Source organism: Panulirus ornatus, chromosome 1 (assembly GCF_036320965.1).
Source record: "Panulirus ornatus isolate Po-2019 chromosome 1, ASM3632096v1, whole genome shotgun sequence".
NCBI classification, from domain to species: domain Eukaryota; kingdom Metazoa; phylum Arthropoda; class Malacostraca; order Decapoda; family Palinuridae; genus Panulirus; species Panulirus ornatus.
The window spans coordinates 65759648-65776451 of NC_092224.1; the positions used below are offsets into that span (position 1 = coordinate 65759648).

The 16804-nt window shown below is 38.8% G+C and overlaps 2 protein-coding genes across 2 annotated transcripts in view; one reads left to right on the forward strand and one right to left on the reverse strand.

The window, feature by feature from the left end:
- The window catches only part of EMC1 (ER membrane protein complex subunit 1), a 70899-nt gene extending 56449 nt beyond the window's left edge, over positions 1 to 14450 (forward strand). Inside the window, exons 15-17 of the mRNA XM_071663015.1 lie at positions 405 to 611; positions 8443 to 8641; positions 10831 to 14450. Of these exons, the coding sequence (XP_071519116.1) occupies positions 405 to 611; positions 8443 to 8641; positions 10831 to 10991 (567 nt within the window). The 3' untranslated portion in view covers positions 10992 to 14450. The remainder of the gene's footprint in view (positions 1 to 404; positions 612 to 8442; positions 8642 to 10830) is intronic.
- The window catches only part of LOC139749299 (uncharacterized), a 786860-nt gene that overhangs the window by 585907 nt on the left and 184149 nt on the right, over positions 1 to 16804 (reverse strand). The window lies entirely within an intron of this gene.

Here is a 16804-nt window from a genome sequence, read left to right on the forward strand (position 1 = left end):
TATAACCTCTAGAATACAATTGATTTAAAACTGCTTTGGAATACTGTAATTGATTTCTCATTGGTAAGATCACAGAATTTAAGAATTTGGATATAAACATAATTTGCTGTGCAGAAAATCTTCATTTTCTCTCTCGAAGTTTCTTTATCAAATTTTTGGTATTGTATGTCCTATATTACAGAAAAAAAATGGATGTTTACATGCATGTTTAAGAACTTTTAATTCAACTGTATCATTTTGATAGGTGCAGAAAAGACAGTGTAAAAATCATCAGTTACTAGTCACATTGATAGCATAAAGTGCATAAAACGTTTGGAAGAAGAATATCAGACTTGCCAAAAATCTTTATATTGTAGCTTGTCTGTTAACTGAAGATTTTTTTTGTTAAACTATGCATTTTACAGGTAACATCTCTAGAACTGTTTGAAGGTTTAAGCCAAGGAAATGCCACAGCCTTCTCTTCATTTGGGGGACGTGCAACTCCTCCAATTTTGGAGCGTCAGGCATATATTTTACCAATAGGAGTACAAGCCACTGCACATACCACCACAGAGAAGGGTATTACAACAAAATTCATCCTGTTTGCATTACAGTCTGGAAATGTTCTTCAGGTATGTGTATAATTTTTTTTAGGGAGAATCATTCAAAATTTTTCTCTTTGCATTGAAATCTTGCAGGATGAAACTTATTTTTCAATAATTCTTTTCACTTTTAACCAAAAGAATTCATCATCAAACTATAGTTCACCACTATCTGGTGACCCAGTATCCGGTAATTAGCTTACCCAATGTTGGTCAAAACATTAGATAATATAGGCACAGAAAAAAAGTTTAAAAACTGCACGGCAGTAGTAGATGGTCTCTCCGGCAATAGTTGATGGCTACTTGCAAGTGTAATAAGTATACAGTAATGTTGTTTTATAACCGATTTGGAATCCACCACATTTATATTTAACAAAAATATATAACTGCTCAGAAAGTAAGCAGTTAAGTTGAAAGCAAGAGGTAAGGAGAGGTGGTTGGAGGAAGTAAACATCACTCACTCATCCCTTTGTCCTTCCCTCTGCTTATGTTTCTACAATCCAATTTTTTTTTCCTCCCATACATGCTTGCCATGTCCCTTGTGAGCCGGATAGTGTCAAGAACAGATGACAGCCATAGAAGGAAAAATCCTTACTTGGCCCTTTGCTCTGTTCTTTCTTGTGGAAATTTATACAAGAAGGGAGGATTTCCAACCAACTGCTCCTGCCTTTACTAGTCACCATCTACAACACGAAGGGAATAGTATTCTTTCTTCCCTGTCCCCAGGGATAAACAGCCCAAATCCTTATGTTGTAATATAATGTGGGAGGTAACCTGCTAGAAGCAGAGAAGTTTTTATCAAGCGTGTGTACGAGTAGGGAGAGTGGAGACTACTTGGTTCCCAGTGAAGGTTGGTCTATAGCAGGGGTGTGTGAAGTCCCCATGGCTGTTTAATTTGTTTAAGTATGGAGTAGTTAGGGAGGTAAATGCAAGAGTTTTGGAGAGAGGGGCAAGTATGTAGTCTGTTGGGGAAGAGAAGACCTGTGAAGTGAGTCAGTTGTCATTTGCCGATGATACAGCACTGGTGGCTGATTTGAGTGAGAAACTGCAGAAGTTGGTGATTGAGTTTGGAAAAGTGTGTCAAAGGAGAAAGTTGTGAGTAAATGTGAATAAGAGCAAGGTTATTAGATTCAGTAGGGTTGAGGGACAAGTAAGCTGGGATGTGATTTTGAATAGGGTAAAATTTGAGGAAGTGTTTTAGATATCTGTGAGAAGACTTAGCAGTGAGTGGAACCATGGAAGTGGAAGCGAGTCGCAGTATGGGGCAGGGGTCAAAGGTTCTGGGAGCACTGAAGAATGTATGGAAGGAGAGAATGTTTTCTTGAAAAGCAAGAATGGTTATGTTTGAAGAAATGGTAGTTCCAACAGTATTATGTGGTTGAGAGGCATGGGTTGTAGGAAGGAGGGTGGCTATATTGGAAATGATGTTCGAGGACAATAGGTGGTTCAATTGAGTATGTAATGAAAGGGTAAGGGAGATGTGTAGTAATAAAAAATGTGGTTGAGAGAGCAGAAGAGGGTGTGTTAAAATGGTTTGGAAATATGGAGAGAATGATTGAGGAAAGGTTGAGAAAGAGGTATATTTGTCAGAGGTGGAGAGAACAAGAAGTGGGAGACCAAATTGGAGGTGGAAGGATGGAGTAAAAAAGATTTTGAGTGATCGGAGGGTGAGAGGCATTAAAGGAATAGAGTGAATTGGAATGATGTGGTATACCAGGGTTGATATGCTGTCAATGGATTGAACCAGGACATGTATAACATCTAACAAAAACCATGGAAAGGTCTGTAGGGCCTGGATGTGGATAGGGAGCTGTGGTTTCAGTGCATTACACATGACAGCTACAGACTGAACCAAATAACCTTGCTCTTATTCTAATGTACTCTCAACTTTCTCCTTTCACAAACGTTTCCAAACTCAGTCACCAGTTTCTGCTGTTTCTCATTCGAATTAGCCACCAATGCTATATCATTGGTGAACAACAGCTGACTCACTTTCCAGGCCCTCTCATCCCAACAGAATGCATACTCGCCCCTCTCTCCAAAACTCTTACATTTTCCTCCCTAACCACCCTATCTATAAACAAATTGAACAACCATGGGGACATCACACATCCCTGCCACAGATCGACCTTCACTGGGAACCAATCACTCTCCTCTCTTCCAACTCATATATGTCTTACATCCTTTTCACTGCTTCTAGCAGCTTCCCTCCCACACCAGATACTAGTAAGACCTTCCACAAAGCAACCCTGTCATATGCCCTCTCCAGATCCATAAATGCCACATACAAATCCATCTGTTTTTTTAAGTATTTCTCACACACATTCTTCAAAGCAAACACCTGATCCACACATCTACTGCTAAAGAAACCACACTGCTCCTCCCAAGTCTGATGCTCTGTATATACCTTCACCCTCTCAGTCAATACCCTTCTGTACAATTTTTCAGGAATACTCAACAAACTTATGCCTTTGTAGCTTGAACACTCACATTTATCCCCTTTGCCTTTGTACAATGGCACTATACATGCATTCCCTTTCCTGTTAAATTCAACTGGAATATCATCCAAATCTGCTGCATTGCCAGATTTCATCTTCTGCAAAGCTTTCACTGCTTCTGTCTTAACCCAAGCATTCTCCCTCACCCTCTCATTTCGCACATCACCAACCAAAACACCCTACATCTACCAATCTATCATCAAACCTTCACTTACTTTGTCTCCTTACCTCATCACTACCTGTTAAAACATCCCCCTTGCCCCTTTCATTGATGTTTCCATTTGTTCTCTTGTCTTGTGCACATTATTTACCTTCTTCCACAACATATTTTGATCATCCGTAAAGTTTAATGATACTCTCTCACCCCAGTTCTCATTTGCCCTCTTTTACAACCTTTGCACCTTCCTTTTGACCTCCTGCTGCTTTCTTTTATACGTCTCCCAGTCATTTGCACTACTTTGTTGTATCGTCCAAATGCCTCTCTTTTCTCTTTCACTAACAACCACTCACTAACCTTTCCAATCTGCCCACCTCCCACCTTTCTCATGCCATCACTGCTTCCCCAAATACATCCTGTTCCTCTCACATCATTTGTTCTCTCCTTTTGCCATTCTACACTGTCTCTCCTGGTACTTCCTCACACAAGTCTCTGCAGGAAACATTTTCTCTCTTTTTATGAAAACCTCTACAGATCTCCACCTTCTCCTCCACAAGATAGTGATGAGACATCCCACCAGCTGCCCCTCTCAGCACATTAACATCCAAAAGTCTCTTTTACACACCTAACAACATGTAATCTAATAATGCCCTTTGACCATCTCTCTTACTCACATGCATATACTTGTGTATACCTCTCTTTTTAAACTAGGTACACATTGTATATTATACTTTATCGCCGTTTCCCGCATCAGTGAGGTAGCACAAGGAAACATGAAGAAAGACCCTTCCACTCATATACACACATATGTACATACACGTACAGATACATACACATACATACACAATCATATACTTTTTTTTTTTTTTTTTTGCTTTGTCACTGTCTCCCGCGTTTGCGAGGTAGCGCAAGGAAACAGACGAAAGAAATGGCCCAACCCACCCCATACACATGTATATACATACGTCCACACACGCAAATATACATACCTACACAGCTTTCCATGGTTTACCCCAGACGCTTCACATGCCTTGATTCAATCCACTGACAGCACGTCAACCCCGGTATACCACATCGCTCCAATTCACTCTATTCCTTGCCCTCCTTTCACCCTCCTGCATGTTCAGGCCCCGATCACACAAAATCTTTTTCACTCCATCTTTCCACCTCCAATTTGGTCTCCCTCTTCTCCTCGTTCCCTCCACCTCCGACACATATATCCTCTTGGTCAATCTTTCCTCACTCATTCTCTCCATGTGCCCAAACCGTTTCAAAACACCCTCTTCTGCTCTCTCAACCACGCTCTTTTTTATTTCCACACATCTCTCTTACCCTTATGTTACTTACTCGATCAAACCACCTCACACCACACATTGTCCTCAAACATCTCATTTCCAGCACATCCATCCTCCTGCGCACAACTCTATCCATAGCCCACGCCTCGCAACCATACAACATTGTTGGAACCACTATTCCTTCAAACATACCCATTTTTGCTTTCCGAGATAATGTTCTCGACTTCCAAACATTCTTCAAGGCTCCCAGAATTTTCGCCCCCTCCCCCACCCTATGATCCACTTCCGCTTCCATGGTTCCATCCGCTGCCAGATCCACTCCCAGATATCTAAAACACTTCACTTCCTCCAGTTTTTCTCCATTCAAACTCACCTCCCAATTGACTTGACCCTCAACCCTACTGTACCTAATAACCTTGCTCTTATTCACATTTACTCTTAACTTTCTTCTTTCACACACTTTACCAAACTCAGTCACCAGCTTCTGCAGTTTCTCACATGACTCAGCCACCAGCACTGTATCATCAGCGAACAACAACTGACTCACTTCCCAAGCTCTCTCATCCCCAACACTCTTCATAGTTGCCCCTCTTTCCAAAACTCTTGCATTCACCTCCCTAACAACCCCATCCATAAACAAATTAAACAACCATGGAGACATCACACACCTCTGCCGCAAACCTACATTCACTGAGAACCAATCACTTTCCTCTCTTCCTACACATACACATGTCTTACATCCTCGATAAAAACTTTTCACTGCTTCTAACAACTTGCCTCCCAAACCATATATTCTTAATACCTTCCACAGAGCATCTCTATCAACTCTATCATATGCGTTCTCCAGATCCATAAATGCTACATACAAATCCATTTGCTTTTCTAAGTATTTCTCACATACATTCTTCAAAGCAAACACCTGATCCACACATCCTCTACCACTTCTGAAACCACACTGCTCTTCCCCAATCTGATGCTCTGTACATGCCTTCACCCTCTCAATCAATACCCTCCCATATAATTTACCAGGAATACTCAACAAACTTATACCTCTGTAATTTGAGCACTCACTCTTATCCCCTTTGCCTTTGTACAATGGCACTATGCACAAATTCCGCCAATCCTCAGGCACCTCACCATGAGTCATACATACATTGAATAACCTTACCAACCAGTCAACAATACAGTCACCCCCTTTTTTAATAAATTCCACTGCAATACCATCCAAACCTGCTGCCTTGCTGGCTTTCATCTTCCGCAAAGCTTTTACTACCTCTTCTCTGTTTACCAAATCATTTTCCCTAACCCTCTCACTTTGCACACCACCTCGACCAAAACACCCTATATCTGCCACTCTATCATCAAACACATTCAACAAACCTTCAAAATACTCACTCCATCTCCTTCTCACATCACCACTACTTGTTATCACCTCCCCATTTGCACCCTTCACTGAAGTTCCCATTTGCTCCCTTGTCTTACGCACTTTATTTACCTCCTTCCAGAACATCTTTTTATTCTCCCTAAAATTTAGTGATACTCTCTCACCCCAACTCTCATTTGCCCTTTTTTTCACCTCTTGCACCTTTCTCTTGACCTCCTGTCTCTTTCTTTTATACATCTCCCACTCAATTGCATTTTTTCCCTGCAAAAATCGTCCAAATGCCTCTCTCTTCTCTTTCACTAATACTCTTACTTCTTCATCCCACCACTCACTACCCTTTCTAATCAACCCACCTCCCACTCTTCTCATGCCACAAGCATCTTTTGTGCAGTCCATCACTGATGCCCTAAATACATCCCATTCCTCCCCCACTCCCCTTGCTTCCATTGTTCTCACCTTTTTCCATTCTGTACTCAGTCTCTCCTGGTACTTCCTCACACAAGTCTCCTTCCCAAGCTCACTTACTCTCACCACCCTCTTCACCCCAACATTCACTCTTCTTTTCTGAAAACCCATACAAATCTTCACCTTAGCCTCCACAAGATAATGATCAGACATCCCTCCAGTTTCACCTCTCAGCACATTAACATCCAAAAGTCTCTTTCGCGCGCCTGTCAATTAACACGTAATCCAATAACGCTCTCTGGCCATCTCTCCTACTTACATAAGTATACTTATGTATATCTCGCTTTTTAAACCAGGTATTCCCAATCATCAGTCCTTTTTCAGCACATAAATCTACAAGCTCTTCACCATTTCCATTTACAACACTGAACACCCCATGTATGCCAATTATTCCCTCAACTGCCACATTACTCACCTTTGCATTCAAATCACCCATCACTATAACCCGGTCTCGTGCATCAAAACCACTAACACACTCATTCAGCTGCTCCCAAAACACTTGCCTCTCATGATCTTTCTTCTCATGCCCAGGTGCATATGCACCAATAAATCACCCATCTCTCTCCATCAACTTTCAGTTTTACCCATTTTAATTGAGAATTTACTTTCATATACGTATATACAATATATAATTTAATTTCATATACGTATATACATGTATTCATATTCATACTCGCTTACCTTCATCCATTGCCAGTGCCACCCCATCCCGCAGGAAACAGCATCGCCACCCCCTGCATCAGTGAGTTAGCGCCGGGAAAACAGACAACAAAGGCCACATTTCTTCACGCTCAGTCTCTAGCCATAATGTGTAATTCACCGAAACCACAACTCCCTATCCACATCCAGGCCCCAAAGACCTTTCCATGGTTTATCCTATATGTTTCACATACACTGGTTCAGTCCATTTACAGCAGGTCGATCCCGGTATACCAGATTGTTCCAATTCACTCTATTCCTTGCACGCCTCTCACCCTCTTGTGTATGTTCAGGATCCGATCACTCAAAATCTTTTTCACTCCATCTTTCCACCTCAAATTTGGTCTCCCACTTCTTGTTCCCTCCACCTTTGACACGTGTATCCTCTTTGTGAACCTTTCTTCCTGTATTCTTTCCATATGTCCAAACTATTTCAACACACCCTCTTCTGCTCTCTCAACCACTCTTTTTATTACCAGACATCTCTCTTATCCTTTCATTACTTACTTGATTAAACCACCTCAGACCACATATTGTCCTCAAACATTCTATTTCTAACACATCCACACTCTTCTCCATAAAAACCTATCCATAGCCCATGCCTCGCAACCATATAATAATGTTGGAACTACTATACATACATATACTTGCTCACCATCATGCATTCCCACCCCATGGGAAAGAATAAAATAACATACATTCTTATCTTTTCCCTCAACCTGATCACCACCCCCTTGCATCAGCAAAAATGAGATTGAAGGATTCTGAGGGTAATATTATGGAAGAGAAAATATATGAAAATTTTAAGATACAATTTGTTAATGTCAACCAGTAAGTGCACATTTTTTGACAGTAACAAGTTGGAATGGGGTTTATGGAAAATGTTTTGATTACTGGGGAGTTGCTCTATAATTAGGATACTGACAGATCTTGATCCATGCAAAGTCCATGGATCTTATAAATTTATCACTGCTTACTGAAGGAGTGTTCAGAATCTCATGACAGACCAACCCGAGCAGCTGTTTTGAAAATCAGTGGGAGGAGTTAAAGTGAGCAAATGCTTTATGTATTTTTGTACAGGAGCTCTCACTTCATGCTCTGAATTATGCCATTATTCTAAGCTCTCTCACATAAACCATGATATCTCTGAATGGTTACATTACCTATCCTTTAACATTGTCCCTGTTTTTAGATTACCTCCATATTCATGTCTGTTATCAATTCACCTCCATATGCCCCACCATGATTTTAAGTAGTTTCGGATTTTATTTGCTATCATTGGAAATTTTTTTTTTGAAACTCTCACTTCTTCCGTCATTGATAATACAAAACCATTTTATATTTATACACACATATAATACAGATGTCAAAATGGTTATTGGATCCTCGACGTCCCATGACTGGTGGACCACGAGAGGAAGGTCTCATGCCATACATGCCAGAACTGCGAATTTCACCTCATGAGATGATTACTTACAACCATACCCTCCCTCGCATCTCGGCCATTTTCACTGCACCAACAGGACTAGAGTCTGCGTGTTTGGTGCTTGTGTATGGTCTAGGTGAGTATACACATGAATTTTTCTGTCAGCAGACCACAGCAACTTATTTTTCCTTAAGATGGGCATTTTGATTCTACCTCTTACTTCTTTAATATTGTCTTTGCAGCTGAAGGCTTAATGCTGCAGAGAAAATTTCTTATGTATATTTCAGCTCTCTTAAGAGTAAAATGTAAAAAGATCAGTACTTTTTTCTGAAAATTACCAGATAGGATTTAGTAAAGGGTTAATAAAAAAAAAATTGAAAGCAGCAGCTTAGTGCAAATTAGTAAACAAAGATGAAGAGTGAATATAGTTGTTTGTGGCTTTGTTAAAAAGAGATGTTTTTGGATGGAAGCAAGATGCTGATATTAGGAAGTAGAATATCTGGAAATAGTATTGAATCACACTGGGAAGAAATTATCAAAATCATTGGATGTCAGATGTACTCTGTTGCATATTTTGACGATATAAATAACTGCTAAAGAGTGATTTTTTTAATCTGAGTGACGGTCAACAAAGAATTGTGAAGGTAAAGAATGACATTTGGAGTGGCTTAAGTATTTTTTATGAATACCGTTTCCCGCATTAGTGAGGTACCACCAGGAACCAATGAAGAATAGCCACATTCACTCGCATATATTCTCTAGCTGTCATTTGCAATACACCGAAACCACAGCCTCCTATCCACAACCAGGCCCCACAGACACTTCCATGGTTTTTCTTAGCTGCTTTGTATGCCCTGGTTCATTCCAGTTCACTGTATCCTTTGCATATCTTTCACTTTCCTCCACTTAAAGTCTTTTTCACTCCTTCATCTCATTTCCAGTTTGGTTCCCCCTTCTCCTTATTATTCCCTCCACTTCTGACTCGCACATCCTTTTTGTCATCCTCTCCTCACTTAATTTCTCTTCATGTCCAGACCACTTCAGCAAACACTAATCAGTTCTCTCAACCACACTCTTTTTATCACGACATCTCACTTACCATTCTTCACTCAATAAACTAATGCACTCCACATGCTGGCCTCAAATTTTGCATTTTCAACACATCCACCATCTGCACACCCTCATCTGTTGCCCATGCTTTGCATCCATACAATATTGTTGGGACTACTGTACCTTCAAATGTAGCCATTTTCACCCTCCAGATAATGACCTTTTCTAAACATTCTTCAGTGCTCCTAGAACCTTCACCCTCTCATCCACCATACCACTTCCACAGTTCCAGTTGATGACATATCCAGTACTGGATATGTAAAACATTTCTGTTCCGTATTTAAACTCACATCCCCTAAGTAACTTGACCTTCTCCCTACCCTGCTAGATCTTGTAACCATGTTTGTATTCACATTTTCTCTCAACTTCCTCATACTCATCTAAACTCAGTCACCAACTTTTGCAGGTTTTCACTTCAATATGACACTGTTACCTTCTTACTTCTCAGGGCCCCTTCATCCCCCTCAGACTGTGCACCCTTGCCCCTCTCTCTAATGCTCTTGCATTTAAGGTAAAAAGTATGTGATCATATTATTTGGTGACATTTTGTTATGACAGAAAGAGCCTGAACAGGTTTTGAATTACAGCAGTGAAATCCCAACCAGCATGGCTTGGAACTATATATAATAAAATAACATGTCATTGTAAACAATGTAGACCAAGTGTCCACATAAACATTTTCAGTGGTGACGTCACTCCTACATTTTAGCACTTTCTCATCTCTCTTTTGGCGACGATTACTACTTGCAGATGTCAGGGCATGGAATTGACAAGGTTCCTTTAGTATTTTAGATCCACGTTTTGGGTTTATAGGGTCTTGTCAAAGCAATAGAACAATATTTAGAGGGGTCTGAAGCACTTTTCATGTTGTCATTGATTCACTTCGATGTCATAGACTTGGACAGGTTTCTCTCGTTATTTATCCCCTTTGATGTCATTGACCTGAACAGGTTGCTCTCTTTTTATGGATTCCCTTTGATGTCACAGACTTAGGCAGGCTGTTGTGTTGTTATTGGTTTCCTTTAACAAGCATCCACTGGCCTTTTATAAGTAGTAAGGTGGTTGAATTTTCATGGATATCCTCTGTTCTAGGGGTAAAAATATTTCATTTCCACTGTGCAAATGCTCTTTCACATGGCAAAGGGCTCTGCCTGATAAAAGATTTTCCATACTACAAAACCTTCATTTTTATGTTCGCTTATTTCTTTATTACAGATTTGTTCTACACTCGGTTATTCCCAAGCAAAATGTTTGATGTGTTAAAAGATGACTTTGATCATTACCTGATTGGAGGAGCTGTCTTAGCTCTACTTATTGCAGCCCTTATCACAAGGAAATTGGCCCAAAAGAAGGCACTTAAACAATCCTGGAAATAACATTTGACTGGGAATCTTATGAACATGTGAATAGAAGGAGTGCATTTTGTGACAAATCCAGTTAATGAACATAGTTTGAATGTATTTTTTCTCTTATTACAAGACTTATCCCAAGATTTAGAAAGTATAAATTTTTGGTGTCATGTTGTATACAAAAGTATTACTAAAGTTTGGCAGTGAAAAAACAGAAAGTTCATAGTGCAGATACTTGTGTGTGTGTGTGTGTGTGTTTATGCACTTACAGATAAGAAATTGATCTGAAATATGCAAAATGACTTTATGATAGTGTAATTACTGATGTGTCATGCATAGCTTATTTGAGACTATTGTTCATTCCATGTTAGCTGCTTTATGGATGATTTTTGAATGAGGACATATTTCATACTGACTTCCAGTATTTAGGAAGTCTTTAAATATCACAGTGGTCATGTTTTCAGATAGTACACTTATTAAATCTGCTGTTAATTTAGTGCTGTATATTAGTAGGACAAAGGCTAGTTGGGTTATTTAGATCTCAGGCTTATTAATGGCCAAGGGCATCAGTGTCAAGTTATAACAACTAATTGGAAATCTTAGCACTTTCTTCACGTGTTCAAGGTAATTCAGAGACTATACACACTCATTGCATGTATGATCCTTGTGCAAGACAATGGAGAAATACATCTTTTAAGTTTATAACAATTATTGGTATAGATGCAAATCTATATGCAGTATGATCATATATGTTGAATATGTGTGTTAAATTTTCCACTAGTGTGAAGTACTTGGTTTTTAATTGCATATTATAGTATTAAGAAATAGAATTTTTTGACATGCAGTTTCGTTTCTTTTGAGTCGCTAGATATCTTCTGCTCACATTAATCTACGGTGAATTATTGAGGTTTATTGTATGGAAGGGCATCAGTGTCAAGTTATAACAACAAGGACAGTAGAAGCTTTGGAGTCTTTAAGCATATTAAGGTATGCTTATTTTGAACTTAATTGATTTAAACTTTTTGGAAGTGTAATCAGGGTTCTTGATTACTTGTAAAAAGTTAATGTATAAAATGTTTCATATAAAGTGTTGTCCGTTAAATGCATGTATATTTAGAGATGAAAAAACTGATGTAAATATATAGGTTGTTGAAGATGCATTGGATATGATGTACATATTCCAACAGGATAAATGTGTTTGTTTGCAAACTGTTATAAATGAAATTGTGTTAAGGTATTTATTTACAAAGGGAATTTTTCTCTCCATGTTCAAATGCAAAGTGATATGTATATAGGCTTTTGTATTGTGAAATGTTATTTTCCCTTGTGAAGTTTCCTTAAATTGCTTTGAGAGGGATACAAACAGAATTCATGGAAGGTGTTTCAGAAAGTTCCATGTTGAGTAGAGCTCTCTCATTTTGTAAAGATACTGCTTACATTTTCAGGAAGGAAGGTTCATGGAGAAAGACTTTTAACATTTCATTAACTGACTGACTTCATAATTTCATACCCAGCACTAGTGACCAAGATGTAAGGAGTTCTGATTTTGAGCGATGTGAGCTAGAAGTACCGAGCACTGAGTTGGTGGGTATTTGACTGTCACCTATAAATGTTATAAAGCCAGAAAATGAACGTGACTGCATAAATAGTACCCAGTAACCAAACCTACGAGGCTTGTCCGAGATGTCATTTTCATTTCATAGATGCATTTATAGCAGTTCACATTGTTACTGCTTCTAACCTTAACTGTAGTGGTAGAATGTTTATCAGTCTTAACATGACAAGGTTTTTGTGCTGTGTATCAAATAATTAGTTGACAAGGGCTATTGTGGAATTATTTTTTTTCTAACCTACTTTGCCATCATGAGAAAATAGTCATGTGAAGTTTTGTTTTGGACTTACAATGTCATGATCATTCAAAATTTGTAACTTGGCCCTTACAGGTCAAAGACCACTGGTGTCAAGGGTTTAATGGAGCTGATGGGCTAGAGATGGCCTTCAAACTGACCCATAAGGTTCAAGGTTAGGCTGGACAAATGCATGTGTCCAAGATGAAAAAAAAATGTTCATAAAACAGAGGCAAAGTAGGTGAGAGGCACCCTCCTTTTGGACTTTGAGAGGTGTACCAACTAATCTGTGTACTATTCTTGTCCCTAAAGAGAGAATGACTCTTTGGATCTTGGTTTTTTTTTTAGCCCCAGCTTTACATGTTTGTAAAGCCAGTGGATCTCAGGTATCTGGCAAAATCAACCATGCTACTTGCTTCTGGAGACCTACTGTTGAGGAGCTGTTGGTGTTAGGTGAACTCTAGGGCAAGCAGCAGTTAAGTGTGATGTGTGTGGGGCACAATGGCAGTTTTTTTCCATTTTTTCTCAGCCCAAGCTTTACATGTTTGTAAATCCAGTGTACCTCAGATACATAGTAACATCAACCACACTAATAGCTCCTAGAGATTTACTGTTGAAGAGCTGTTGTTAAAACTAAATGTGATGTGTGTTGGCGCAATGACAGCATGGATTATAAAGCTGATGGAAGTTTGTGCTGATACTGATTGTGAAATAAATGTAATTCAAAGTTATGTTTTGGTAAAGTGACACTTTCAAAGTAATACATGTGTGGCATGGAGTCTTCAGTATTTTTGGAGTAGGTGGATGGATCTGGTTTGCAAGGAGAATGTGTATTTGCCTTTGTTGAGAGAATTTAGTTTTGGCATGTAAGAGATTGGAGTTCTTTTATTATGCAAAATGCTTTGCTTTGGATTTTTTGAAAGGTATGGGTGTATTGTTGACTGATTTCAGTTGCTCACCTTTGGTATTTTCAGGCAACTAAAAGAATCTCTTCTCATTTGTTATCCCAAACTCTTCCATCAGCACTTATTCACAAGCTGTTTGCATTGGATACTTCTTTCTGTTGTTGCTTCTGTGTATTCTGCATACTTGAATGTGGTATTTCTTCATGTTATGTTTTCTGAGGATGGTGTGATAGCATTAGTTCTGCATTTGTTTGATGTAAGAAGAATTATGAATGATATAGTTGATGGATGATCTCATTAGCTTTTTTGGGAATTAGTGTACTAAGTTATCAGTATATTTCTAAAGTGTTCATGTTTCCAGTGTGATTTTGCAGGGCTATGACTAAGATGTCTGTGCTGGAGAAAAGGTAATAAAAACTTGAACCATAATTTCCCAAAGCAAATCAAGGCAGTATTCATAGAAAAAATAAAAATAATCCAATTCCTCTATGAGTGAAATCCTAAGCACCTAAAATAGCAGAATTAAAAATTCTTATTAATAATCTTTACTGTGAAAGGGTAACTTGAAAAATTTGGAGAACCATATAAAAGACTCGGAACCTTCAAAACCCTTTCTCAAAACATGAATCTATTAAATCTAGATACCTCAAAGACTGATAGCAAACAAGCCAATAGCATGATAAAGCACTGTGTATCCATCATCCACAGTATGATAATAAAATCTTGCAAAACTTCAGAGTCCCTCATTACAATTACCCCATCCAATTATCTTAAAAGGTTCATCCTTAATGAAAATATTCCACACATCCCTTCACATCCTTAGAAATTGTAAGAAAAGGCTAGTACATAAATATAGTCACCAAGCCCAGTTAAAAACAATAACACTTTCCATCAACACTGCAGTTCCTAAATGAATTTCCCCAGGAAACTGTTCTTTATCCTTTTCCTCTTTATCTTTAACCTGCTTCTTCACAATCTCATAAGTCTTCATAACTGACAACTTGAGGTAAGTGAGGGGCTGATTCAGAGCAGCAATCTAAAACTAAAGTAAAATGAGAGGAAATTAAAGGGCTGAAGAGTTCAAATTAATGAATAAGGAAGAGTTTTATTGTTTACAGTATAAAAAGAAGAAAGGTGGATTTGCAAAGGTGGTTAAGAGTTGTTAATGGTATTGCACAGGATGAGTGCTTTGTAAGCACTCAGTCTTAAACTCTGATATGAAATTAAAGAATGCATCAGCAGTAGATCAAAATGAATAATGATATAAAGATAAAAAACGAATTTTCATGACTGCTAAGTATTAAGAAGGTCTCTCAGTAATAAATATAGCCTTCTTATTGCATGAAGATCAGTTTTATTATTGTAAGCTAGGTCCATTTTCTTTTTATAGATATATCACCACATCTCGACTTGTGGTTGTGCCAAATAGACATGAATGGCTTCACGAGTACCGTGGGAGCCCCATAGAAGGGATTCATTGGGTAGGAGAGAAAGGCAAGGTATCTCTGTAAAACCATTCTCTTAAATGTTGAGGTAGGAAAGGTGATACCTTGAATTTGCAAAACTTTAAATTAAATTCTAAACAATTATGTAATGCTCTCAAGTTGAAAAGCTTATTCAGAGTACATGTCAAGATTTTACAAGTTTTTACAGGCAATTTAGATTCTTACCAGATACAATTCTTTTTATGTTCGTGGTTGCTGAGGCTACTTAGAATGTTACTTTTTCATTCCCATCTTTTGGTCTGCTAAATGCTACTTTAATTGATCATGAAAAAGTAGACAATTTCAGTAGTGTCAACACATGCCTCTGCAAATTATCAAAAGTTTAGGTCCATGCATAGCATCTGCAAAATACTCCTAGTTCCTGTCCTGAAGGGTCTAAGAACAGTTTTCTTTCTGTCTTATTCAGCTCCTATCTTTCTTCCTACGAGCAAATGAAGAGATATTTTTCCAGAATTAATTTACAGTGCCTGTTAGAATAACTTTCTAGATCTGGATATTTGTCATTTTTGATTATGTGGACAGCTTCATTCAGGTCTATGTTTGGAGTTCTGGTTATGAAGGTCATCACCTACATGGCCTTTCTTATTTCTTAGCTAGTTAACCAGTTTCCTGTCATTGAGAGGAAAAGGGGGTTTACTAGCTAAGAAAGGACAGTAGCCAAAGAATTCCAAATGTCTGCGGGGTTGACAATCACTAGTTGCATGTGGCAACACTGAACAAAAGTATTGGTAAAGAGGCAGTATAAGTGGTGAATGCAAAGAACTAACACAGCCTTGTGGGAAAAATCTGCTCAAAGGTAAGTCAATACTTTTGCCTGTTCTCATCAAATCATTGAATTCTGAAGTGAGGTATTTTAGATATCTAGGAGTGAATATGGCAGCGAATGGAACCATGGAAGTGGAAATGAATCATTTGGTGGGGGAGGGGATGAAGGTTCTGGGAGCACTGAAGAATGTGTGGGTAGAGAGAACATTATCTGGGAGGGCAAAATGGGTTGGTTTGAAGGACTAGTAGCCCCAACAATATTTTATGGATGCGAGGCATGAGCTTACACAATAGGCTGTGCAAAGGAGGGTGGATGTGATGGAAATGAAATGGCTGAGAACAATTTGCGGTGTGACGTGGTTTGATCGAGTAAGTAATGAAAGGGTAAAATAGATGAGTGGTAGTAAAAAAATAAGTTTTTTAGAGAGCATAAGATGTGCTCAAATGTGTCAGATGGGGAGGGAACAAGGACAATGGGGAGACTAAACTGGGGATGTAAGGATAGAGTGAAAAAGATTTTGACCAATTGGGGCCTGAACATGCAGGATGGAAGACATGCTTGGGATGAAGTGAGTTGCAATGATGTGGTATACTGGGATAGATGTGCTGTTAATGGACTGAACCAGAGCATATGAAGTGTCCTGGGTAAACCGTGGAAAGGTATGCATGGCCTAGTATTGGACTGGAGCTGCGGTTTTGGTGCATTACACATGACAGCTAGAGGATGGATGTAAGCAGATGTGGCCTTTCTTTGTCTGTTCCAGGTGCTACCTCTTGAACATGGGAAATGTTGATCAAATATGAAAAAATTTACAAGG